At 51.9% G+C, this 26636-nt stretch overlaps 2 protein-coding genes and 1 long non-coding RNA gene across 11 annotated transcripts in view; 1 reads left to right on the top strand and 2 right to left on the bottom strand.

Annotated features, from left to right (window-relative positions):
- Positions 1 to 8785, bottom strand: part of FBXW8 (F-box and WD repeat domain containing 8) — a 61286-nt gene extending 52501 nt beyond the window's left edge. Inside the window, exons 1-2 of the mRNA XM_036393523.2 lie at positions 8483 to 8785; positions 4823 to 4927 (exon numbers count right to left, since the gene is read on the bottom strand). Coding sequence (XP_036249416.1) covers positions 4823 to 4927; positions 8483 to 8770 — 393 coding nt within the window. The 5' untranslated portion in view covers positions 8771 to 8785. The remainder of the gene's footprint in view (positions 1 to 4822; positions 4928 to 8482) is intronic.
- Positions 8786 to 8907: 122 nt separating this feature from the next.
- On the top strand, positions 8908 to 20187 carry LOC118693173 (uncharacterized). 2 transcript variants are annotated; one of them, XR_004981230.1, is made up of 3 exons: positions 8908 to 9617; positions 9766 to 9880; positions 19487 to 20187. It is a non-coding gene; the product is annotated as an uncharacterized LOC118693173 (long non-coding RNA). The 2 variants fall into 2 exon arrangements; XR_004981229.2 differs by lacking the exons at positions 8908 to 9617; positions 9766 to 9880 and adding an exon at positions 12240 to 12336.
- Positions 20188 to 21647: 1460 nt separating this feature from the next.
- Positions 21648 to 26636, bottom strand: part of RNFT2 (ring finger protein, transmembrane 2) — a 33569-nt gene continuing 28580 nt past the window's right edge. For 4 of the 8 annotated variants that reach the window (XM_054516774.1, XM_054516777.1, XM_054516778.1 and 1 more), the window contains one exon: positions 23610 to 26316. In XM_054516774.1, the coding sequence (XP_054372749.1) occupies positions 26182 to 26316 (135 nt within the window). In that variant the 3' untranslated portion in view covers positions 23610 to 26181. Of the gene's footprint in view, positions 23588 to 23609; positions 26317 to 26636 lie in introns of those variants that run through there. The other 4 variants (XR_008508686.1, XR_008508684.1, XR_008508685.1 and 1 more) reach the window with 4 other exon arrangements.

The following is a 26636-nucleotide window of genomic DNA, read 5'->3' as shown; positions in this document are numbered from 1 at the left end:
TCTGTGTTATTGCTCCAAGAACACAAAAAAAAAAAAAAAAAAACCAAAACCCCAAAGCAGCTTTCTGCTGACACACCAAAAGAGCAGCTGTGGTGCAGGAGTGGAGCTCCCCAGGCAGAACCTCTGCCCCCTCCCCAAACAGCAGCACATTTTCCTGACAGGGACAGGCTGAGCACACGCACAGGGAAGCACAGCCAAAACAGGCCAGCTCTTGCCTTGCTTTCCAAAAGAGAAATCAAAAATAAACACACACCTTTCAGCCTGCCAAAACAGACAATATTGCACAGACCTTTCAAGTTTCAAGGTCTTAAAAGCATTTTATAAAGACAGTAAAACAAAAGAAAAAGGGGGGGAGCTACATAAAATTTTGACTGCCTTTTCAACTTTCAGGGGGAATAAAGATCCTATCCTATCCTGATTTTTTTTCAATCAAATTACAGTGAACCCTGCTGCTTTACAAGCCTGAATTTCCAAAGGGTCCCTAACCCAGCCTTTTCTTACAGCCCCAAACTCACATGCCAATCCCTTGTAAAACCCCACTGAGCGAGGCTCAGCTGCACGAAATCACTAATAAAGAGTCTCAAGCATTTCACTTTACAGCACCACTGTGAGCTGCAGCATTAAAACCAGCCATTGGCTTCAAGTCAGCTTTATTAGATCTGCTTGACTTGGAGTTTCAGGTGAGGCCCCAAAAGCCAGGGCATTATAGCTTTATTTACATGCACCTAAAAGCTGGGTGCTGGAGAGGAGCTGAGATGTGCAAAGCTCTTGTTAAAACTTGTTTCCAAATCTAAACTGAACAGAAACTCCAGCAAGGATCAATGACAACATCTTACAGACTTGTTTATAGATTTGGAGTCCTGAATTTAATTTTGTCTTCAGTGTTCCTATTATCTTTTTACAACTGTTCTCAGCAAAGAAAGTTTGGGTTCCCCTGAGCTCCACAGAGGGACAGTTTTATATTTTATAGTTCAGCAAGTAATAATGTTCTGAAGGACTTCAAAAGCTTTTGCTGACACAGACTTTGCTATTTGGTTTTGCCTCTGGGGGATATTTTTCCCCCTAAAAAACCCCACCTCTTCCATCAAATGCAAAATTTCTTCTAATCCCATCTAAATCAACTGGCTCAAATCCTAATGAAGGTTTATTCATCCCTCTGCATCTGATAATGGTTTTTATTTCACTAGGTTTATTTTCTTCCCCAGACACACAAAGGCAGAGTCAAGGCTCATTTGCTGAGACCAGGGGCCTCAATTAGAACTCGCTGGACTTTGAGCTCGGTACAAAAAATAGTGCCAAGTGTTTAATCCAAAGCCATTCTGATGGAAACTGCTCATCTTTTCTGCTCCCAGCCCTGAGCACAAAATGGTTTGGCCTGGAAGGGACCTTAAAGACCACCCAGTGCCACCCCTGCCATGGCAGGGACACCTCCCACTGTCCCAGGCTGCTCCCAGCCCCAATGTCCAGCCTGGTCTTGGGCACTGCCAGGGATCCAGGGGCAGCCCCAGCTGCTCTGGGCACCCTGTGCCAGGGCCTGCCCACCCTGCCAGGGAACAATTCCTGATTCCCAATATCCCATCCATCCCTGCCCTCTGGCAGTGGGAGCCATTCCCTGGGTCCTGTCCCTCCATCCCTTGTCCCCAGTCCCTCTGCAGCTCTCCTGGAGCCCCTTTAGGCCCTGCAAGGGGCTCTGAGGGGTCCCTGGAGCCTTCTCCTCTCCAGGTGAGCACCCCCAGCTCTCCCAGCCCTTGGAGCATTTCCTCCTCTGGTCTCACTCCAGCAGCTCCTGGTCCTCCTGATGTTGGAGACCCCATGCCCAGGGGCAGCTCTGCAGGTGGGCTCTCACCTGAGCAGAGCAGAGGGGCAGAATCCCCCCCTCCTTTCCTGCTGCTCCTGATGGGGGCTCAGCCCAGGGCAGGGATATCCTTATCCATCCATTCCTCTGCACTCTCTGGGAATCACAAGGAGGATGGATGATGGCTTTTACCCATAAACAACCTTGATGCAAAACCATGCTCAAAAAAACACATTCAATTTTCCTTTTATAAATGTATAAACATTAAAGCCTCAACAGTTTGACAATCCCAGAAGCCCTGGAAGCAAGCAGCTGAAATTCTTGATTTATGCACGACAATTCATTCCTAAATTCCTAGAAACAGTCTCCCTTGCCCTAGATACATACACAATTCCTGTGTTGGTAAACACTTTTAAACCTTCTCTAAGATGAAAACCTAACAGGTCAAGGGAATTTCCCACAGAAACAAATCTGCCAAAATTCAGTGCTGCTGAATTCAAACACATCCCCTCATCACCAAGCTGAACCATAAATGCCAGGTCCCCAAGCCATGGGTAAAATAAATGTATTTACAGTATCAGCCCTAAATCACACCCAGGCATTCCAGTTTGTCACATCTGTGGTGTCCCAAGGGATTGTTTTTCCTTTCCCCCTACACCCTGACCAGGAGGAAGGAGTGACTGCTCCCAAACCTGTCACAGTCACAGGAGAGTCACTCATGGTACAGATATTTCTGCCAATGGTCAGAACACAATCAGAAAGTGCTCAGAGGGCAGAATTTTGCCTTACCCTGGCCTGTTCTGTGCTACACAAAGCCCTGGATACTTTTCTCCTTGGATTCCAAACGTGGGATATCAACAGGGACTGGTCTGGTGGGTGCTGCTGAATGTCACCCCCCTACTGCAGACCCAGCAGAGCTCAGGACATTTATTTACAGACTTGTGTACTTCCAGTGCCACACAGACAGGTTGTGGTTTACACTACTAATTCCAAAAATCAAAGAAAAGCTGTGGGGGAGCGAGGGAAAGGGAAATATCAAGGTGAAATTCAAGTTCTCCAGACAGTCTGTGGTGTGATTAAATCTCAGAGAGGCTCTGCAGTCAGGCTCCTTTCCTGTTAGCTGGTTACCAATTTGGCAGAAAGGACTAAGCAAACAGGTTTTCTCCAAAGGCACTCACATGGATCATGATGCCAATTCCACCAACTGGCCCAATTTCACTGAAATCCCAAGGCACCTTAATAAAAAAAACCTTTCTAGGATAACACCATAAAGCAGCAGGGTTTTCCATGGAACAGAAGAGGGCTCCCCCCCTTCAAAAACAAAACCACCAGGAGAAAAATGAAAATGCTATTTATTTTTATGGCTCTGCTTTTTATTTGAACAGTTAAATAGAAACCAGCTCTGCACTGGATATTCATCTGATTGGGAAAGCCCTGTGAAACACTGGGCACTTGCTCAGCTGCCACAAAGGAACAGTGACTTGGGAACAGGAGAATGAGAAATGTGGAAAATTGTCTCTGTTAAAACACATCTTATGAGAACAGGTTGAAGCTAAGAAGCAAAGTGGGAGGGAAATCCAGTGCAGCCCTAAGCACAGGGAAAAGGAGCAGCCTGACAGCAGCCAATCTTTTTACTATGCCATGAGGTAAAGTGATCAAGCCTAAGGAGGGGGGGAAAAGAGAGTGAAAGAAAAACCTTAAACCAGTCCACTTCAAAAATGCAGCCCTGTTCCATGTCATGGGCTGTGGCCTTTATTGATGGCATATCTCTACCCCAAGGGACAGAAACCTGAGCACATCTGAAAGCTTCCCTGTCCTGGACAGCACCAAAAAATAATCCCAGAGAATCTTCCCCTCTGCAAGAGCAGCCCTGCACAAGGAATTAATTTTCTTTAAACAGTCCCTGTCCCTAAAAGGCATTAGCAACTCCAAGATTTAAGCAATAACCACTTGTAGCTATTTAACACTACAACACACTCATAGTGAACATTAAAAGCCCAATTTCCTTTCAAAGCCTGGACCATCTGCAGAATATTTAAGTTTAGCCATCCTCAACAGACCCTGTCACTTCTCAGTTTTCACATATTAACATTTTTCTCTTCCACTCAAACCATGCCCTAGACTGTTTGTAAAACAGAGAATGGTTTTGGTTGGATTTTTGTGAGGTTGCAAGATGTGCTCTGTATGTGAAAGTTAATGACCACCAGCCTGGAACCCTAAACAGTGGCCACAGGAGAAGCTGGAATTGTATCTACAATATTCTTCTTGATTCCACTGGGTAATCAGCAATTGCCAATTAAGTTGGCTTTGAAGACTCATTCAGAGAGGAGGTTCATCACTCAGTGGGTGAAGAAAGGAAATAAAGAGGTCCAACAGTGTGGGCTGAACAGCCCTGAGTAGAATGAGGTGAGAGTGAGTGCTTCAGTAAGAGTAGGCAGTTTACAACTACACGTAAATTAAGGACCATGCCTGAGTACAGACTGCTGAGAGCATTACCTGAAAGTATCAGAAAAGAAAAACATAAACTCCTTGCAGGGCTGGGGGGAGGAAATCAGGGTCCTTTAAGAATTTAGCCTCACATGGAAATAGTACAGACAAAAAGTTACTACTCCAATGTCTGTGGTTCAATCCCATGCTGGAAATTGGGAGGAGCAGCTCTTGCCATGCCCTTAGCACTGCCAAGTGCTGAGTCCTAAACACTGCAAGACACTGACCTGAATCAAAAATGCTTCAGAACACTCACTCAAATCAAAATATCCTTGCACTATTTATTTTCAATTTTAAGGCTTTGCTGCTGCCCAAGCCACAGATGTTTTATTTAACTCTGCTCAAGTGCAGCTGTAAATCCAGCTCATGTACCATTACATTTCCAATATCCAGCTTTGGAACTGTCTCCTGTGAGTGAAAGCACAACCAGCTGAGTTCCTTGGGCTGCCACCCCACTTGCCTACATGGAGGTGCCTGGTTTTTCACTACTTCTGCCAGTTTTTAGTGGAATCAGAGCAGCAAAGTGCCAGCAGCACTCACCTGAGCACACCTTCCCAGCTCAGCCTTGCCCAGGTACTGGAATATCTTCAGTGCCAGCTCATAAGGCAGCTGCACGTCGAAAAAAGGAACCTCATTGATTTCATTCTGAGAAGGAAAAAGGAGAAAATAATTGGTGAGGCTGATTTAGCACACAGTTTGACAGCAGGAGAAGTTACCATGGTATGGAGAAGGAATGGTGTGTCCTCAGGGCCACCACAGCTCCATGAAAATATCATTTTTTCTGCCTCTCCATTCTTTCATGGCCCTTTAAAGGGCAGAGAAAGGCAGGACACAAGTTCTAGTGAAATAGTTTGGCTAAAGTGCCAAAAACCCCCAATAAATGATCACTTTGAAGGTATATACCCATTATTAATTTCACCTGCAAGATTTCAATCCCATGTGATGGAAAAATGAACAAATATTTTAAATAAAACTGAATGGAGATGATGTTGGTTTCTTTCATTGCTAATATAAAAATGCTATTTTAATATGAAATGTTCCTCCTTTAACTAATTGTGCATCTCAAACAAAAACTTTGAAGCCGAATCTATCAATTTAAGCTAACAGCTAAATGCAGCACATAGATTTTTCCTAGATGTATTCTGTTTGGTTTAATTACATAATTATTGCATCTTCTTCCTGCAGTTATCACAACAAGATTTATCTTCCCTGTTATCCTGTCTAGATATTCAACATTTTTATACTCTATAATAGAGAAAGAGCTTAATCAGCTGATTCTGACTATTTCTATGTCACTAGTTTTGCTCTGCAGTGTTTTCTCTGGTTTCTGTCCCCCCACAGGTGCTCCTGATCATTGTCCATCAATCCTCATGCACAAAATCAGCTGCTCAGTTAAAACCCATCTCCACTGCTTGCCTTCAGAAGCTCAGGATCATCTCCTGGCACTTCCCTAACCCTGGTACCTTTGCGGGTCTCTCCTAGAGCTTCTCATTCAAATCTGGGCCATTTGCAGTACCACAGTAGAATCAAAGGGATATTCTGGGTTTATTCAAAGCATTTACTCAGGGAAATCCCAATATAATGGGTATGGTTTTTAAAGCAAAAGATATTCCACACTCAGGACAAGAAATTCTAAACACAAGCAAGCGTTTGGACAACACAAACACAGGCAATGCTCCCATCAGGTCTTTTAGCAACAAAACATCACTTCACACACGCTGGAACCTCCCACTTGTTCTAAAGTCACTTAGAGCAGGAGCTGCAGCCAGCCCTGCTGCTGCCCTCCCTCCCCTCCCTCCTCACCCCCAATTTCCCTGCACAAGCAGCTCCTGCTCTCTGCCCCGTGCTGGGGCTGCCGCGGATCCGCAGGGTCTGTTTGCTTTGGAGCGCTGTAAATCCCACCCGTCTCCAGCGGGGACACCCAAGGAAAGCACAAAGGGATCCCAGGCTGCCCGAACAAACCAGAGGAGCCACTGGGCAAGGCTTGTTAGCTCCGGGCTCATGAGCTCAGGCACGGCACCACCACGGGTGAGCTCCTTCCAAATTGGGCTTGAGTCGTGTCCAGGCAGCAGATCTGGGCTGGCTGGGTGCACACAGGGTCTCACTGCAAGGAATCGGGGCTGCAGGCACAGCAGTGCTCACACAAGGCTCAGCACCAACAGTGCTCTGGAGGAAAGGAGGGGAAAAGAGCAAAAAACTTCAGGGATCCAGAGCCTGCCCATCCTCACAGGGAACAATTCCTAATTCCCAATATCCCATCCAGCCCTGCCCTCTGGCAGTGGGAGCCATTCCCTGCGTCCTGTCCCTCCATGCCTTGTCCCCAGTCCCTCTGCAGCTCTCCTGGAGCCCCTTTAGGCCCTGCAAGGGGCTCTGAGGTGTCCCTGGAGCCTTCTCCTCTCCAGGTGAGCACCCCCAGCTCTCCCAGCCTACACAGAGTTTTATAAACTGAGCTGCACAAGGATTTATACCCTGCTTCAAATAAACCCAGAAGTGCCTTTTTTCCTGCTTTGGTGCTGCAAAGGGTCCAAGTTTAAATGAAGAGTAGCTGCAGAAGAAACCTACACAGTAAAGGAATGGGGGTTAGGAAGTGCCAAGAGGGAGAGGATGATCCTGATTTAGGATCTGTCTGAGGTTCTGGAGGCACAGCACAAACTCATACTGATTCCATTCTGTGAAAAACGCCAATCACTTGTTTTTAAAATTTTAAAAGTTTAATAGTAATAAAATGGTTATAAAAATAGTAATACAATTAGAGTAATAATAATTTGGACAATTTGAATTAGGACAATATGAGACAATAGAAATAAAGAGTTACAGACGTCTGGGTACCTTTTCTGGGCAGCAGGAGCCTGAAAAAGGACCCAGGTTAACAGAGGATTAACCCTTAAAAACAATAACCTGTTGCATATTCATACACCTCATACATGATGCATAAATTCCATTCAAACACAGGATTCTGTCTGGTCATCCTCAACTTCTTCCCCTGAATCCTAACAGCAGCTTCGAGGTGGGAAGAAGTTCATTTCTTCTGATGATGGGGCAATAAATTATTTTTCTCTGAAAGATTCAGGTGTCCTGGGGCTGCTATCTCAGTGCAAGTCCTTTCTTTAAAAAAAGTATCCTACATAGCACAGTTTCTATTTTAACATTTTTTTATAACCCAAAACTATATTTAACACACTACTTAAGAGAATTAATACATTACTTTCTAACACAACACATATAATATTCATTTTAATATTTGCGAAAAGCCAATCATAAAATTTTCCACACACATTTTTCATACACTCTAATGCAATCCTAACATTAGAGGCAGAGCCAGGTCTTCCCACACCCCAAAAATTCCTGCAGCTTGTCCTCAGCACAAGGAAGCAGGGATGTTAAGTCAGCACCAGTCTGTCTAAAAGTCTACTGGAATGAGTCCAAAACTCAAATACAACCAGCCCCTCTGAGACAGATTCGGGCTCCTGTGTGCTAATGGAGCACTAATTCTGTAAAATGGATTAATTTGTGCCTTGCAGACAGAAATTTAATCTGTTCCTTTTAATTTTTTTAAGCAAAGAGTAATTAGTCATAGTGAGGTTAGTGAGAACCAAGAAAATCGGTTTCCCCCTTAGTTTTCCTATACTGTAAATAACATCTATATGGCATTTAGAGGATTTACCAAAGTAACTTTTATCTGGTTCAGAACTGTATTTAAGACTATTTCCAAATTAACTCCTTTATTTAAAGAATTAAAGCTTGTTTTCTTACTACGCTGCTGTGTCACAAGGCAGGATATCCTTAATTACTGCACTCGCATCAAACTGCCTGAGTAAACAACAAAAAATCTTAAGAGAAAAAAGATATTATTTCATAGAGTCACGGCATATCTCGAGTTGGAAGGGACCCTCGAGGATCACCGAGCCCAATTCATAACCCCGCACAGGACACCCAACAATCCCACCCCGTGCCATTACACAGGACAAGCAGATTCTCAAGGGTTAAAACTTTATAAAGGGATGTATATTCAGAAGCTGAGGTTATAAACAAGCACACAGGAACACCAATTCAAGGTCCCCTTTGCTCGCCGCCTGCAGCGAGCGGCCCCGCAGCCGAGCCCTCTCCGTGCTCCGGTACCGGCCCCACCGCGACCCCGCCTGGGGCCCGGCCCGTCCCCGCCACAGCCCCAGGGCCGCCCCCGGCCCCGCGCAGCCCTACCAGGTCTCGGATCAGCTGCCCCAGCAGATCGTCCCCATCTCCGGGTTCCCTATCCGCGGGTTCCCCGGCGGGCCGGGCGGGTGCCGGGCTGCGGCGGGCCGGGGCGCTGCCGGCCAGCAGCCCGCGGGCCAGCGCCAGGTACCCGGGCTCGGCCGGGGACTCCCGCGGGCTCTCGCCCGGCCTCTCCGGCGGCTCCTGAGGGGGCTCCTCCCGCCGCCGCCGCTTCGCGCCCCCGGCCCGCTCCTCCCGCCGCCGGGGCCGCTCCCGCTCCGCCGGCACCGCGGCCATGGCGGCGGGGCCGGCCCGGCGCGGCACGGAAACCGCGCCCCGCGCCCGCGCGTTCCGCCGCTAAAAGGTTCCGCCGCCGCCGGGACCGGGGCCGGTGCTCGGGAATGGAGTCGGTGGTGGGGCCGGGGCCGCCGTTTTGTGGTCCCCACACGAGGGCGGCGATGGCGGACGGTCCCCACACGAGGGCCCAGCCTGGCTCTAGAGAGCCGCGGGCGGCCGAGCGAGGCCGCGGGGACGGCAGGGTCGGCTGGGACCCCTCAGCCCCCTCACAGCCATGGCCGGGGACAGGGACAGGGCGGGGCAGGGTCCCGCTGGGCACTCTGAGCCCCGCTGGGAACCCTCAGCCGTGGCCGGCCCCGCTGGGATCCCTCGGCCCCCTCACAGCCATGGCCGGTCCCAGGGGAGAAGCCTTTCCCACGGCAGGGTTGTTGCCCATGGACGTGGCCGCTCACAGTCACAGATGTGCCGCTCTGAGTGACTGATGTGCCTCTCTGAGGCCATTTTTTCCTTTCTCTTGGTCATATCTGAAGCTTAGCGGGTGGGCAGGGATGGCCCTGCCACACCTGCTGGGAAGGTGTTTTGCTGCTTGATTCACACCCATCTCCTGCGGCCACCACAGCCCGAGAGCTGCCACTTCCACGGCGTTTTGGGGAAGAAACGAAGCTGGCTCAGTTCCTCTCCACTATCAACACACCTTGGTGCTCTAAGGCTGTGTTCAAATGATGCTGAACCGCAGCTGCGAAGTTTCTGCACCTTCAGCCAGTCCAGCTGCCCAGGGAAGCGGAGAGGCCATGAGTACTCAAGTCTTCAGGATGATTCCTGAGGAGCCCTCAAGGAAACCGAGCTGGTAAGTGATGTGTTGGTGTCAGTCAAACAGCTGGTCTTTCTAGAACAGACTGTAAAACACAGCCCATGCTGTGAGCAGCAGCTTGTGCAGTTATGGTGTCCACCTCTGCCTTCCTCACTGGCCACTTGCTGGTTTCTCTCCTCTACAGCTTGCCTGTGCTGTTCATAAAACCCAACTTAATGAGCATGAGGAGGTGTCCAGGAAGAACCCAAACTACCTCTTGGGGGAGGAACTCCTCTATGTAGAAACCCTGCAACAGACAGGTGGGTGAAGGCTGGCCATGCCTTGGCCTGTGTGCTGGACCCCAAAACCCCCCTGCCCTGGGCTGAGTCCCCAGTGTGGGTAGCAGGAAAGGAGGGGAGGATTCTGCCCCTCTACCCCACTCAGATGAGACATCACCTGCAGAGCTGCCCAGGGGCATGGGGTCTCCAACATTAGGAGGACCAGCAGCTGCTGGAGTGAGACCAGAGGAGGCCATGGAGATGCTTGAAGGACTGGAGCCAGGCTGGGAGAGCTGAGGTGCTCACCTGGAGAGGAGAAGGCTCCAGGGAGGGCTCAGAAGTCCTTGCAGAGCCTAAAGGGCTCCAGGAAAAGCTGGAGAGGGACTTGGAACAAGGGCCTGGAATGCCAGGACACAGGGAATGGCTTCCCACTGCCAGAGGGTAGGGATGGATGGGATATTGGGAATTAGGGATTGTACCCTGGCAGGGTGGGCAGGCCCTGGCACAGGGTGCCCAGAGCAGCTGGGGCTGCCCCTGGATCCCTGGCAGTGCCCAAGGCCAGGTTGGATGGGGCTGGAGGAGCCTGGGACAGTGGAAGGTGTCCCTGCCCATGGCAGAGGGTGGAATGGGATGATGTTTAAGGTCCTTTCTAGCCCGAACCAGTCTGTGATTCTGTGACTTGTTTTCCCTACAAAACAATCACTTGCAGGGACTTAGAGGAGGGGTCTCCCTGGGGTGCCCATGCTGGTGAGCGCTGCCAGAGGTGGGATTGCAGCCCAGGAGCTGCCCCTGCAGCAGGACATGGGGCTGCTCCAGGGAGCGTGCATGGGCTGGGGTCATTTGCCAGGAGATTTGCAGCAGCTCCTCTGCAAAGTGGAGGGGGGACAGGGCCAGTTTGGGGTGATTGCTGGCCCAGAGGGAGCCCCCCGTGCCCATCCCAGGGCTGGTGTGTGCAGGGAGCCCTGCCCGGGGGTGCCAGCCCAGCTCCCGTGCCCTGCCCGGGGGTGCCAGCCCAGCTCCCGTGCCCTGCCCGGGGGTGCCAGCCCAGCTCCCGTGCCCTGGCAGCCGGGGAGGCCCCGTGGGCCCCGGGTCAGTGCCGGGGGCTGCGCGCTCCTGCCTCGGCCACCCGAAATGTGATCCGAATCCGTAATGCTGTGGGTGATGAAATCGGCTCCAGCTCTGTGTAATCCCCTCACTGCCCCCCTGCATCTCCTCGCTGTCCCCTCCTCCAGCCCACAGGCATCTGCAGCCTCTCACTGTCTCTCTATCCCCACGCCATCCCCTCTGTCCAACAGTCCCCTCTATTCCCACATTGTCCCCATACTGTGCCCTCTATCCCCACATTGTCCCCCTACTGTCCCCTCTATCCCCAGTGTCCCTCTATCCCCACAGTTCCCACAATGTCCCCTCCATCCCCATGCTATCCTCTCTATCCCACACTGTCCCACCTTCTTCACACTTCCCCTCTATCCCCAAACTGTCCCTCTGTCCCCACGCTGTCCCCTCTATTCCACTGCTGCCCTCTCTATCCCCAAATTGTCCCTCCATCCCCACGCTGACCCCTCTGTCCCACCTTCCCCACTGCCCTCTCTATCCCAATGTCCCCTCCATCCCCACGCTATCCCCCCATTCCTACGCTGTCCCATCAAACTCCCACCCTGGATACCAGAATCTTCCACCACACAAGCGCTGTTCCCTCCACTCCCAGTCCCACACTGTCATTCCATCCCCAGTGTCCCTGCACCCCCGTGCTGTCCCCTCCATCCCAACACCATCCGTGCATCCATCCGTCCGTCCGTCCCTCCATCCATCCGTCCCTCCACCCATCCATTCCCATGCTGTCCCACCGAACTCCCACCCATCCCTTGGTACCAGAATGTCCCACCACACAAGCACCGTCGCCCCCAGTCCCCTCCATGTCCTTCTATCCCCACACCATCACCCGCATCCCTGTGCTGTCCCTCCCATCCCTCCGCCGTCCCACCCAACTCCCACACCACCGCTGGACCCCAGACCGTCCCAGCGCAGCACCGCTGTCCCCTGCCCCCCACCCCGCGCCGTCTCCCGGCTCCCCCCTCTCCGCCCGCGGCCGAGCACCGCCCCGCGGGGGATGATGTAACCCCCGGTCCCCCCCGTGTCCCGCCCGCGTCCCGCCCGCCGCACACTCGGCGGGCTCGGCGGCGAGCGGACGCAGCCATGTGCCCGTGCGCGCTGCGCGGCCCCCCCGCGCCCTGCAGCCCCTGCGGCCCCGGCCGCGCCGCCCGGCCCGAGGCCGCCGCCCGCCGGGTCGCCGCCCGCCTGCGCCGCCTGGGCGATGAGCTGGAGCAGCGGCGCAAGGCGCGGGGCCGCGGCCCCTCGGCCGCCCGCCGCCTGGCCGCCGTGGCGGGGCTGCTCTGCGCGCTCACGCCCGCGGCCGCGCTGGCCTGGCTGATCCGCAGGAGGAGCCTCTAGGGAGAGGGGCGCTGGACGGAGCGGGGAGCAGGCGGGACGCGCAACAGGTGGGCGCGGGACGGGGCGGCCGGCGGGGCTGGGCTGGGCTGGGCTGGGCTCGGGACGGGCGCGGGGGCTCGGCTCGGTCCGGCCCGGCGGAGCGCGCTGTCCGCGGTACCCGCGCCTCGCCGGGCTGCGGGGGCTGAGCGCGGCAGCGCACCGAGCCGCGGGCTGCTAGTGCTGCCGGATCGCACCGACCGCTCTCCTTTTCCTACTCCTCTTCCTCTCCCCTCTCTCTTCCTCTCCCTGGACTGCCGGTGCAGGTCACACCGACCTGTCGCTCTCACCTCTCCCGCCGTCCCCTCCATCCCCACTTTCCCCCTCTCCTGTCCCCTTTTCTCAGGACTACTCAAACGCCCCCTTTCCCCTTCCCTGAACTTTTCACGGCTTCCACCCCCGTGGCTCCCCTCCGCCCGCTCCACCCGTGCTCCTGCGGGGCAGTTTGAGCTCCGTGCCCGGCAGCGGCGCGGGCAGGGGAGCCGCGCAGGTCCCGTGTTGCCCCGGCTGCCGGTCCCGAGAGCTGGAGGGTGCCCCGCACACCCTTGCCTGCCAAACCTCCAGCCCTTTTTTGCGTGGAGGAACTTTCCCTGTGTCCTGTCATTCCCTGGTGGGCTTTAGAGCCACGGGTGCTGTGGGGCACTGGGTGGTGGAATGTTCCCACTGGACTTTTACCTGGGACATTGGCTCTGTGTTTTGGATAATGCCTTGCCCAGTGTTGGGGGTTCTCCCCGAGGGGGGTCCCAAGCCACTGGCCAGGAAAAGCACCCAAGCCCAGTTACTGCTGGTTCTGTGCTCCAGAGCCACTGAGCAAGCAGCAGGTAACCAGGACATGCCTGGTCCTGTAACCTTCGTTGTTGTCATCCTGGTGACAGCTCCGGGGCTTGTGGGGACAGCTCTGCACCCTCAGCTCTGGGAGCACTCGGGGATACTGAGCATATGTGGGGTCAGCTCAGGGATTTTGGGTGCTCTGTAGAGTTCTTTGGGTCGTGGATTTGTCACCACAGACCTAAGGAGCACAGGCTCCTCTTTTGGGTGCTGTAAATTGCATCATAAACACCCCCCAGTGTCTGTCTGTGTTCAGGGCACAATTTCAGTGCATGTCTAACTTTCAGCGTGCACTGGTATCCCACCAGCTTGGATAGGGCAGTGTGGAAGGAAAGTCAGGTTATCAGAGAGTTTAAAAATGAGGTTTTCCAGCAGGTCTGTGTGTTTGCACTGTGTGTGCACTCTGTGGGGGGGCATTGTTGTCATCCATCTGAGCCACAACTGCTGTGTCTGGCAGGAGGCTCCGCTGGTCACCTTTGGAAAGCTTTCTTTGAAACAAAAACAGAGGAGAACTGTGGGGTTTTGGTAAACTGAAGCCTCAATGTCTATAAAAGCAGGCACTGGATGGTGCCTCAGAGGTGGTGTCAGTGGTGAGGGACCGTGGTCAGGAGCAGAGCAAACCCATCTCTCCCTCCCCGTCAGTTTGTGGCAAGTTTGGTTCCAGTGTTTGGAAGCAAACCCACCCGTCTGCCTTGCTGGCCTCTCTGAGCACAAACAGAGCTGAAATCCAAGGGGGAACGGCAGTCATCTCCCTTATCTAATGCCTCAAATGCCCATTTCTTTCTGACAAGCCAGGGAAATTCCTCGCTGCCCGGTCTGGGACTCTGTCCCAAGCAGAGGAGGTGGCAGGTGAGCAGGGCTGGCAGAGCGAGCCTGTCAGCTGGCCCCGGTGATCCGTGCACACGCTCAGCCCAGACTCGCTGGCAATCCCACGAGGCCAAAGCTGTTTGGAGTATTAATTTTTGTGAAGGTTTATTGGGCAGACACTATTCTTTTCCCCCCAATCTCTTGTGCTGTTGATCCTGGAGTGCTCACTTCCATTTCTGCCCACCAGTTGCTTATAAATGGCTTTGATGAGAGGCTGTGGAAAAGCCAAGCATTATCCCGGGCGCCTCCGAGGCGAATTCCATGGGCAGCACCGTCCTGCCCCTGGCTTCAAAGGCTGCCACAGACAGTGTTGAGCTGCCTCCAAATGCTCCTGGACACAAATACACATGTAAGGCTGAAAAGGAGCTCCTGGTGTGTGATGGGAAGCGGTTTCAGGGATAAAGGCACAGATGAACAAGCTGGTGACACTCCTGGCTGTCCCTGTGTGCAACCTGTCCCACTCCTGCCACGCTTCTGAGGCACAAGTGACCAAGCTGCAGATGAAAATACAATGCAAGCCCAGAATAATTAACTGTGTCATCTGCACCTCAGTTCCTCAGTTATTCTGGCCATTAATAATCTTTTCATCCTGAGAAGTAATTTGCTTTCACCAGTGGAGGTTTCTGACAGTCTGCAGTGTCTCAGAGCCCCAGTGACAGTGCAGTGAGCTGGTTAGCCTTGGAGATGAGGTAAGACAGTGTTTGATTACCTCAGCAGAGTATTTCTGAACAAAACAGGCATTTTTCTGCCATCCTCAGAGAACTCTGCAGTGACAATAACATTGTCCTGCAACAAGCTGGGAAGTCCAGCCTCTAACCACTTGTGATCTTTGGATTTCATGGAAAGGCTGGTAAGAGGAGAGTAACTTGTACAGTTAATGAGTGCCCTGCAGAGTCAGCCTTTGTCTCGTGATCCGGTGGTTGCAGAAGGAATGGAGAAAAGAGGAAAAGGCCAGTTTCAGCTTGGGTTATTCCTCGAGTTCCCCTCCTGCTTTTCCAAGAGGCTTTGAGCGTTCTGAGGCAGGAGCTTGTTCCCTGAGCTCCGTGTGGCTTCTCAGAGCAGCCCCGCTCAGGGAACAATCCCGTGCTCCAGGGAGCCCCTCGTGCTCCCACAGCCCTGGGTGATGGCAGTGGAGCAGGATTAGGGCTGTGACCAGCTTGCATCTGCAGACCCTGCTTGGGATTTGGGATGGATGCTTTGCAACTGGTAGTTGTAATATGTAATCTGACATCACCTTGAAACATCCAACCAGGGCATGAAGTATAGTTGTCAGGTGCCAGTTTGGCATACAATGTCACTTGTATTTCGCTCTGTTAGTTCAGGAGTGGCAGTGTATTAAAATCAAACCCTACTTGTCCCTGCCAGCTCCACCAGCCTGGTTCCGTGCCCACTGTGTTGCCAGGAATTCCCCCCACTGTTTGCTGCGAGGTTCATGCAGAGCCACTCTGTCCAAAGTCTCAGTGCAGTTAATTATCTGTATTAAAACTGGCTTGATAAGATTTCTGGAGGTGTCCCACTGAGCTGTGCAGGAGAGCAGAGCAAACGAAGGACCAGAGGCAGTGGAGATGCAGAGAGCTGGTTCTGCACCAGGACAAACATCCAGCCTCGTGCACCCCGTGTGTGTCCCTCACACAAAGAGGCAGGCTCTGTTGTTTATCCTCCTGGATCAGGAAAAAGCCAGCCCTTCCCAGTGGCAAGCATCCTGCTCAAAAAAGCCAAAGGTCCCTGCCACCCTCGCCCCAGCCTCACAGTTCAATTGAAGAAAGAAAACCTTCAGCATTAATTCTCCCGATAAACAAACATCAGAGTTTGCACAAACAAACAGCAGCCCAGGAATGGCTCATTCCACGGGTGGACTGAGGCCAAGCAGGACAGTCTTTGTGGGAGGTTTGGAGCCCAAACGAATTTTTTTACTGTCTGGGTTCCCTGCTCTTCCTATACAAAGATCTCCCGGACACACCATTCTTCCCAGTTCGTTTCTAGCACTCCTGAACCCCTCCTAATTGTTTTCTGGTCTTCCAAGTTGCCCTTCCACCTCCCGCGGAGATGCTAATGAAGTGTGAGTGTACGCGGATGGGGCTGCTTGGGAATTTGACAGGGCTTGTGCCCAGCCCTTGTTCCCTCATTAAGCTGCTGCTGCGCGGGGACGGCAGCGATTGTGCCTCGTTTAGTCCCTGCCTCCAGCGTGCCCTCAGCGATCCAAGCCCTTGGATATATTTTTCCCTTTCAATATATCAATAACTGTTATTTTGTTTATTAGCAGTGGGACGTGCGCCAAGCCAGTGGCCCCTGTAATCCCTTTAAATGGAGCAGTTCCATGCTGACACAGTAGCCGTGAGCAGAACTCCTTTTTCCAGCTGGAGCTCCAACTCTGCTCTGGCTTCTGGCTTCGTGCAGGTGCTGCCCAAAGGTGGCTTCTCCTCCCCTCCCTGAATAAAAATCAGAGAAGTGCTAAGAGACACAGGACCCCCTACCTGAGTCGTTTCATGCCCATCCCACTCAGCATCCATGAGAAAAGCAGCTTGGATTTTTTGGTAAAGCTGTGGGATCAGGCTGGAGAATTCCAGGTAATCTGGAAGTGGAGCTGCCTGTGTGTGTTAAAGCACCGGGATGTGGCCAGGTTGGCTGAGGTGGTTTTGTAACCAAAACCATTTGTTGTCTCATAACCTTAGTGCTTCCTTTGTGCAATGGTTGAGAGCAACTTTCTGAGCAAAATCTGTCTCTCCCTAAATGCCCAGGCACAGAGGGATACATCACCAAAGAGAATGTCAGTTCCCATGAATAAATTTCAGTGGAAGTAAATTTTTCCTTATCGTTCCCATCCATGTTTCCAATAGACACTGCACTTTTCATACAGGCACTCAGCCATAATTCCTTGGATTTTAGAAGGAAATGAAAAATGTTGATAGTTGTGGACAGTTTCCCCCAAAGTTTCAGCCTTTTCAGAATGGCACATAAAATAATCAATTTTTCAGCAGCTCTACAAAAGGGATATGCTGGTTCTCTTTCCAACTTACTATCCACCCCAGTACAAATGGGATGTAGTTTGGCTTTCCCCAGCCTTTTTCAGACCCAAAGTACCAAATTTTGCTCTGTCTGCTGAGTGCCTATTGTGGGAAATTTGGAGTAACTCCACTGGAGTCAATTGGGTTGCCCTGGATTTACAGTGCTATAAATGAGATCAGAATTGGCTCAAAGTATATTCCATTAATGAGTCAGATACTGGCAATGCAGCCAATATGCACCCAGAAATGGCTTTAACACAGCCTAGGATATTCAAAATTGGTTTATTGAGAGATGGGCTCAGGGCCAGAATTCTGGGGTTCTCTTTTATTCTTTCCATGAAATTCACCTTCCTGCAGAAGGCCAGCACGAGGCTGATGCAAAACTTAAGAGCCATTTAAGCCCTTAGAATGGGGCTTGTGAGATGCATAAACATTGTGCTGAGCTCTTTGCCTGCCCTGGAGCAGATTTATCGCTTGGAGTTCAAGATGTTCTAGGATTTATCAACTTTTACAGATTTTTATAGATTTTCTATACATTAAGTGACACAGAGAGACAGTTTGTAAAATACAGTGACACCACGGATGATCTGTTGCCAGCCATGGGTGGCACAGCAGGACAAGGGTTCAGAGCTTGGCAGCTGGAAGTGCTGCTACAGGAGAAATAATAAATAAGGATTAAATGGTTTTGCTGTGGAGGAAATCCTTTAATCAACTCCTGGACTCTTTATTCCAGTGTAACTTGAGTAAATATCTCACCTCTTGGAGTGAAGGCAGCCACATTGCTTTGTACAGCGCCACACTCACAGCCCAGCTGTGCCCTGCTCTGGGCAATTCTGGCATTTGTGTGGGGAGTGAGGCACCCAAATCCCCTCCTGATGATGTTTCCCAGTCTGGAGGATCCCCAGGTGCTGTGTGCCTGTCCCTGAGCACCCAGGGAAGCAGGAAGGCTGAGCAGGGTGCATTCCAAGCCCCAGGCTATCCCTGGAGCTCTGCATTGACTCCCTGTGCCCAGCTGCTGGTTTTGTGTAGCTGTGTTTGTCCCTCTCCACACAGCAAACACCTCTCCTATTCACCTTCTGCCAAAAGAGCCAAACAGCTCTGCTAAAGCACTTTGGGACACTCCAGTACGTCCAGAGGGCAGGTGGGATGTGGGAGATGGAGCCTGGAGGTGCAGCAGCCCTGGGATGGGGCTGGCTGACAGCCTTGATCACAGCCAGACTGGAACCGTGCTTCACCTCTGGAGGGTTCATCCCGGCCTTCCTCCTTCCTGCCATTCCCACCGGTGCCTCAGATTCCCTGAAACTAGAAAGCAGGGCTGGGAATTGAGGGGCTGGAATTGCCACATCCTGTGGGCAGCCGGCAGGAGCTGGGATAAAGCAGACGTGGTTCAGGAACCAGAGGCGTTCCAGGGACAGGGAAAGGTCACAGCCCCAAGGCCGTGTTTGCTCTCAGGCCCAGGGGGGATTGCTGGGGTGCCCTGGAGCCCGGAGTTGGGCTGATGATCCCTGTGGGTCCCTTCCCACTCTGGGATTCTGCTCAGAGTCCGTGCCAGCACCACAGCTCGCCTCTGTCCCCGGAGGTTCAGCCCATCCCCAGGCTGTCTCCTGCTGCCTCCCCGCTGGCATGGGCAGGGCAGGACGGCAGCAAGGGGAGGGATTCCGGACTAAGGCAGCTCAGGATCTGCCCCGGAGCTGCTGGCCAGCCCTAATTAGCTGTGACTTCATTGCTGCTGCAGTTGCACCGTCAGCGACTCCCCCCCTTTCCCCGCGGTGAAATCACCTCATCCCGGCTGGGCTGCGGTGGAGATTTCTCCGTGCAGGTTTTTCTAGGATCTCTCACTGTCACCGCCTGCACACGAGATATCCATGGCATCTGCCCCGCCATCAACAAACTGAGGGACAAACGCTGGGAAATGGGAATTTCATCGCAGATGCCCCTTGGGCACATCTCCTGCTAATTTGCACTTAGATGGGTGCCTTTCTCTGAGCACTTTATTAATTAAGGCTCGCAGCCCACCTGTGAGGCAAGGAAGTTATTAGTGCCCTCATTTTCCAGCAGAACTGAAAGCAGTGGTTTGCCCAAGGCCACAAATCTAATCAGTGGCAGAGGCAGGGATGAGTGAGTTCTTGCAGTCTCCTGTGATACTCCGTGCACCCCACTGCCTACCTGGAACAAATTTAATGGCTTCCCTCAAAGTTCACATTTTTGTTGAAGTGATGTAAATGAAGATGGAGCACCCAAAAGGAGCCTTGCAAGGGGGAGAGCTCCCAAAAATCTGCAGTACCCAGGGCCAAAGGCATCATCTCCTGTCTGAGCCACAAACCCTCCTCCCCATAAACTCCACACTTCTTCTTGTCCGTAAATTTAGTAGGAGGGTTCAAGCATAAATTTAAAGGGAGCTTTTATTGTACAAAATGCATCAACATAATTAACACCCAACCCCATTCTTTTGCTTTCTTAGGCTGGAACAAACCCTGTGCCCTTGGAGAAAATTGTTTCCCCTTTTCCTCCAGGGAATCCAGAGCCTGAGCAGCAGCTGTGAAGAGTGGAGAGAAAGAAAGAAGTGGGAGATGCTGGAAGTGCTTTGGGCGACGTGAGAAGGAGGATTTGCCCGGAAGGAGCTGTTCAAGGGCCCAGCAGCAAACCAGAGACACAAAACCTGCTTATATATAGAAGAATGTAACCCCTGTGTATGCAGACGTGGACGCGTGCATGCCTTGTCGAGAGCGTAAGCGACATTCCCTGTAGATCAGATCGCTGCTGTGAGCAGCCCTGCTCCCGCAGGCCGAGCCTTGGCACTGCTGCTGGCCCTGCTGGACACCACCCACTGCCCTGCTGGCCCATTTCTGCAGCAGGATGAGGAGGAATCTCTACACCCAGATTTGTAATCCTGAGAATTCCAAACGTGCTGCCCAGGCGTGGCGGGAGCGGGTGCGGAGCGGCTCGGACAGCGGTTTGTGTGTGTAAATATTCATGCTCTGGCACCAGGGGAGAGCAGCTTTCCTATGACTTTAGTTTCTCTGGTGCTACATTTAATATTTGTCTGGGGCTAAACTGCCTCTCTGTGGTGCTACAGTTTCCCCAAGAGGATGTTCTGAAACGTGGGACAAGGAAAGATCTATTTTGGTTATTGATATTTATACACAAGATAGCAAAAAGTAAGACTTGTTGAGAAGGTGCTATTTTTTTTTTTCTTTCTTTCAATCTCTGCAGAAACTTAAGACAAAACAAATAATCTACCCCAGAACTTTATAAAACTCCTTTTCTTTGGAGCAGTTCTTTTTCTTTTGGACAGTGTGGAGCTTGGGAAGCAGCAGGCACTGAGGTGGAAAGGACACAGGGCCCTTTCCACTGCAGTGTGCACATCAAAGTCTGCTAGAGCAGCACTTTCTGCAGCTCCAGAGCTGGGAATTCTCCTGCATGGTGATTTATTCAGTCCCACATCCCGTGACCCAGGGAAGAGAACTCTTATCCAGACTGATCACTAGAGCAGGGGATAACAGGAGAGCTTGGCCTTAGAAGTCAAAGGGCTTTTTTCAGTCTAGTACTGAGCACTTTTATCCTTGCAGCCAAAACTACCTGTCAGATTTCGGGTACCTTCCACATACAGCAGCCTGTGCACAGTTTTTTAGAAACATTTTTCCTACCTTCAGATATTTGCACCAGAAAATTGACCCTGCCATGGCAGGGAGGGCATTTTCAAAGGCATAAAGGAATGTTAGAACCCAATTTCTGAGGGAAATTTGGCTCCTTTTCTTTTAAAAATACTTCCCACCCCTCACCCAGCCCAGGAAGAACCCGAGTGGCCTCTGTGTCCAGTGAGACCCTGCATTTTCCACTGCTGCAGGAGAAATGTTTCTAAGCAATCTGAAAGCTGAATTCTCCCTTTATCAAATATTCACTGCAGTGTTTTGAGCCCCTGCACACATTTTCCTGGCTGATATTGATCCAGGTCCATTCCCAAACAGCAGCAAGGGCTCTGCTGGAAGAGCAGATGGTTCCTGGTGAGGAGCCTTGCCCTGCCCTGGTGATGTGCAGTGTTGGGAGGGGTGGTGTAGCTCTGTGTAGTCTGTCTGTCCATGCCCTTGGGGTGCTCTCAGAGCCATAGGGACCAGTGAAACATTTTCCTGCCATTTCTGGCCTGATGCTCAGTAATCCTCAGCATCCTGAACCCCTTCCCAGCTCAGTCTCCTACAGTAACAAAAGGAGGAGCCTCAGCTGATTCCAGCAGTGCTGGGCAGAGCCTTAAAAATACCAATTTCTGGAAAGCCCTGGAATGTGGGAGTGAAATTGTGCCTGTGGAATTGCACAATCCCACTTGAACAGGAGCCATGGATGTGACACTTGCCTTAGGGCACATCCTCCCCAGCCCTGGGACAGGCCCAGAGCTGGGTCACATCCCTCAGAGGCTGTCCCACCATTCCTCACCTTTATCAGCTCTGAATGTAATGAACTCCTCACCTGGAATAGGCATTATTGCATTTCCCTGGGCACACAGCTGGCACTGCCCTTCCTCTCTGCTGCCCTGGCTGTGGGGGCTGCAGCCTTCAGGCTGCTCCCAATGTTTCAAGTCCCTTGGAACAGCACAGCCAAGGAAAAGGAAGGGAAGTTCTGTCCTCCCCACCTCGGGAGAGCCCCCAGATCTGTGATCAGCCCCAGTGCAGGGATTGGCTGATCTCCCTCAGTCCCAGCCCTCCGTGGACAGGCTTGTCTGTGAAAATTCCCAAACCTCAGAGCTCCCAGGGGACTGCTCTCCTCAGGGGCTCCAAACAGTCAGCAAAAACTGTTAACAGACTTGTCCTGCCCAGCCTGGAACAGCCACATGGATGGTGCTTCCCCAGTGGAAACCAGAGCAGGGCTGGAACCCCAAACCCTGCCTTGTTCCTGGTTTGCTTCACTTCTGTAGTTCCAAACTGGATGTTTTGTGTGAACTGAGGGTGAAGTTTTGGAGTTTTGTAGCCAGAATTCCCTGTACAGAACTGGAATTCCTTGTTGAGGGTATGGATTTGTCAAAGCCTTACATTTTGTGGTGTAATTGCTATCCTTGAACGCCTCCATTTTTTGACAAGGAGTGTTTTTATCCTTTCTACAAGATCTGCTTTCCCCCTGGTTGGTGTTTGCCCGGAAAGGGAAGGGTGCTGTGAGCTCCCTGGAAATTCCCAGTCCCCTCCTGTGGGCAGGAAGCCGGCACAGTTCCCCTCTGGCCCTTTTGTTTTCTCCGAGCAGTGCCGGGGTTGGGTCAGCTGGGAGGGCTGTGGAGGAACGGAGCCCTCTCGGGTTTCAGAGCTCACTTATGAGCTCATGGTCTGCGCAGAGCACGGCGGGGAGGGAGCTCTGCATGAATCTTTAAAGCATTCCCTGCCAAGGCAGCTCCCAGCACAGCCTGCAATTCCATATTCCAAGGTAAAAGAGCAGCCTGGTGTGGGCTGCTGCCACCTGCTCCAACTGCTCCTCTGGCCAGGGAACTCAGTGCTGGGTTACCCCAGGGCAGGGCTGGGCCCAGGAGCTCCACATTCCTTCCTCTTCTCCTGCAGAATTCTTTCCAGCAGGTAAAAAAGCTGAAATGGGCCCAGGCCTCCTGTCCCAAGCTTGGTGTGCCCAGGAGGGGCAGCACCCAGAGCAGGGAGCTGGCAGTGCCCAGGGGGGGAATCCCATCCTGCTCCTGCTTCAGAGAGGGAGGCAGGAATTCCTCTGAGCCAAACACATTGCTAAAGCAATTCCCTTCAATCCTCCTCGAACACTTCTTGAATCAGCTTCATCTGATCTGTGAGTCTGTTTTGTTTCTGTATCACAGGAAAAGTTAAAAAGGTCTCTTAAACCCTCAGCATGAGCAGAAGCAGTTCCTGCTGTTGAAATCCATGACAAACTGAACTGGTTAAACTGGTGCAGTGTCTGTCCACAGACAGCCTGGAATGAGGCATTCCCAGCTGGAAAACTGCATTGCCCTGTAAAAAGTGGCCCCAGTGAGGACAGAATAGCCCATAATAGTCAATTTTCCAACATCTGTCCCTGATCTCCACAGGAGCCTGGTGTGTACAGAACAGACCACCTGAGCTCCCCACTGAAGCCTGGACACACACTGTCCATGTCCAACCCTCCTGCCTGCATCCCAGCTCCCCAGCAGGTGCACAGCTTTCCCTGGAGCCACTTTGCTCCCAGCAAATTTGATTTTCAATCCAGGCTTCAAACTCGGCCTCATTCTTGTGTAACTTTGCTGTGTGTGAGCTGAACTTTCCATCTCATCACAGCAGTGAGGAGACTCTGGCCATGCCAATTCCACATCCAAGGCTGAGGGAATTGTGAATACCATGGGAATTGGGCTTCCCTAGGACCAGCCAGTCTGAGGAGAGAGGGATCCTCACCTGCTGCTCCTGCCTTGGGTTTTTACACCACAAAATACAAACTTTTTTTTTTTTCCAAATATTTATTTGAGTTCAGGAGGGAATTTTGATGTGACTTCAGTGTCCACTCTGAGGGAATTACTGAAGTGCTTGAATTTCCCAAGGTTTTTAATATTTACAGGAAGAGACTCTGGAGCTTGATAAATATTCACTGAAAGCATCTGAGGATAAAATGGCCATTAATTAGTTACACCATTATTACTTACACCTTTATTAGTTACTCCATCAGCAGTTACAGGTGGCAGCAAGCAGAGCAAACCCAGCTGCAGTGGGATTTAACTCCTTGGGTTTTTACAGCATCCCTTTTCCAGTCATTCACCAGTTTATCCCAAATCCCTCCCATCCTCCTTAGTCCTGAGGCCACTGGGAACTCCCCAGTCTCTGCCAGTGGCATTGCCCAGGGAATGACAGGCAGGGAATGCCCAATTCCTGGCATTTTGCTGATCCAGAACCATTGGGATGAAACTCCAGCAGGGTCACTGTGCAGGTTTCCCCCTCACCAAAGCAAGGGCAGGGCCTGTGCTCAGAGTTCCTGGAGCTCCAGGAGGCTCCTGGTCCTGGCTGGATGGGGCTTCTCTCTTTTGTAAAAGGAATTTCATATGCTGAGACTCTTTGTACATATTTATAAGGAATTTATTAAAAAAAAAAAAAGAAAAATAACTGTTCAATGGCAAAAAAAGGCTCTGGGTTTTATTTCCTCTCTCTAAGGAATTTCCTTCCACAGCTTTCCCTGTTTTCCCATGGAAATCAACAGTCATTGGAACTGAAGTTTCCCTGGATGCTTTCTGGTCCAAGTGTCATGTTCTAGGAGAAGGTTAGGACCATCCTTCCAAAAACAAAATCCCAACATTTAAGAATGCAAACCCACACTTTGCCTTTGATTTCCTGCCTTACCACCAATAAAAACCTAATTTTGAAGCAGTGTATCCCACACTTTCCTACTGAGCTTTTCCTACACTACTCCAAACACATTTTCCAGAAGCATTTAGAGAAAAAAAATCAGAATGAGAAGCAGCTTTTCAAACAGTTTGAAAGCAGGAACACCAAGCTTTGGGTTCACTGGCACTGCAGTGACACTGAGGCCTTTCAGAACCTCCCTGCCCATGGAATCACTGATTTCCCTTTTCCTGGTGAATATTCCAGGCTATCACACATCACATTTGTTATGCCCAATGAAAACCCTGCTCCCTGCCATTCTGAACTCTCTCCCATCCCAAAGACAGGGATCTATTCCCATTGCAGAGAGCAGTGAGATTCCTTGGCTTAGTTCTCCACTTTCACAGGGTCCATTAGACAAGAATTTGACATCACTTTGGCTTGGAAATTAAAGCTTTTCCTGCTCTGCTTCCCTGGACCTCCCAAGCCAGGTCTGGACTCTGCCCAGCTCAGGCTCTGCTCTCACCACTCCTCCTCAGCCACACTGAGATTATTTCCACAGAAATGTGGAGCTTTACTCCTGTTCCCATCAGCTCCTGTTTGCTTTAATTCCTCCCTGTGGAGTTTCCATCAGCACAGCCAGAACCTCCTTCCCTCAGGAGCCTCTTCCTGCTGATGGCTCAGGTGGGGCTGTCACCTTCAGCCATTTCCATGGCAATGAGCTGGGGATGCTGCTGCTCCTGGCGTGGTTTGGGGACAGGGAAAGCTCCAGAACAAACAGCAGCTCCTCCCTCTGAGGGCTTGTGCTGCTGGAGAAGCTCAGCAGAGAGCTCAGCCACAAGGATTGGGTAATTCCTGTTAATTCCTGCCAGGGATCTCCTTCCTCAGGAGCTCCTGCTGAAGCTCAAGGCTCTGGTTTTCCCTGCTGGAGGAGCCAGGCAGGTCCTGGCTGAGGAGCACAGGGCAGGGACACTGAGTTTGTGACATGCTCTTAGGGGCTGGATTTCCATCCAGACAAACACAACTCAACTTCAAGCTCCCTCTGCTCTCCCCAGAGACTGGGAAATCAGAAAGTCTCACCATGAAAATGAAAGAGGAAGAACATTTCCAGGGAAAGGAGGTGTCATTTCCAGCTTCACTGGCAGGGTCCTTCCCAAGCTCCCTGTGATGCTCCTAAGGTGACAGCACGTGCCATTTGTGGAATCAACTGGGAAATGACATTTCTGCAACTGCAGCTGTGGACAGGAGGTTCTGAAGCCCTGCTTGGGAAGAGTTCTCAGAGAGAGGTGCTGTGTAATTCTGTGAAGTGATGGACTCAGGGAGTGCAGGGCCAGGTGATGTGGAGCTCCTCAGCCAGAGCACAGCTTTGTTCAGCACTCACACCCTGCCCTGGATGTGCTGTGCTTGTCCGTACTGAAAGGAAAACAGGAAACATCCCAAACACTTCACAACCCTGTAAGCTCCAAAAACACCCTGGAGTTTACCACAACATAACCCACACCTCCCCTGCCTTCCAGGGTAAAGTTTCTGGCCAGTCACAAATGTTCTGTTGGCTCAGAGCTGGAAGAAGGACAGACAGAACTGAGCAGGGATCCTGGCATTGTCCTGCTCTGTGCCTGGTGAGCTGCCCTGCAGTCTGTCAGTGCACCTGCAGGAGAGCAGGGCTGCCCTGCTGGCTGTCTGTCAGTGCACCTGCAGGAGAGCAGGGCTGCCCTGGCTGTCTGTCTGTCTGTCTGTCAGTACACCTGCAGGAGGGCAGCCCTGCTGGCTGTCTGTCTGTCAGTGCACCTGCAGGAGAGCAGGGCTGCCCTGCTGTCTGTCTGTCAGTACACCTGCAGGAGGGCAGAGGTGCCCTGCTGTCTGTCTGTCTGTCTGTCTGTCAGTACACCTGCAGGTGGGCAGAGGTGGTGCCGTCCTTCCAGCAGCGCAGCGTCTCCACGGTGACCGAGCGGCACAGGGGACACGTCTTCTCCCGGTCGAACCAGAGGCACAGGCACTCCTCACAGAACACGTGCTGGGGACACAGGGACAGGAGCATCACTGCCACAGGCACTGTCACCAGGCCTCACATTGGAAATGGGGCTGTGTGTTCTGTCCCCATCTGTCAGAGCTGGGGCAGTTCTCTGCTGTCCATGGGGCAGTTTTTCCTTTATCTCTCCCCCAGCCAATCCTCCCTGCAGGAGATCTCTGCTGTCCATGGCCACTGAGTGTCCCTGCAGGGCTGATCCAATTCCATCATCCCATGGGGAGATGCTGCGCCCAGGGCAGGAGCCAAGCATTCCTACCTGGATCCAATGTGAGCCTGGCACAGCACAGCAGCCTTTGCCCAGTGCA

This window comes from Molothrus ater, chromosome 18, assembly GCF_012460135.2.
Source record: "Molothrus ater isolate BHLD 08-10-18 breed brown headed cowbird chromosome 18, BPBGC_Mater_1.1, whole genome shotgun sequence".
NCBI lineage: Eukaryota > Metazoa > Chordata > Aves > Passeriformes > Icteridae > Molothrus > Molothrus ater.
Note: the sequence above shows the minus strand (reverse complement) of the source record. Positions and strands in the feature narration are given on the sequence as shown.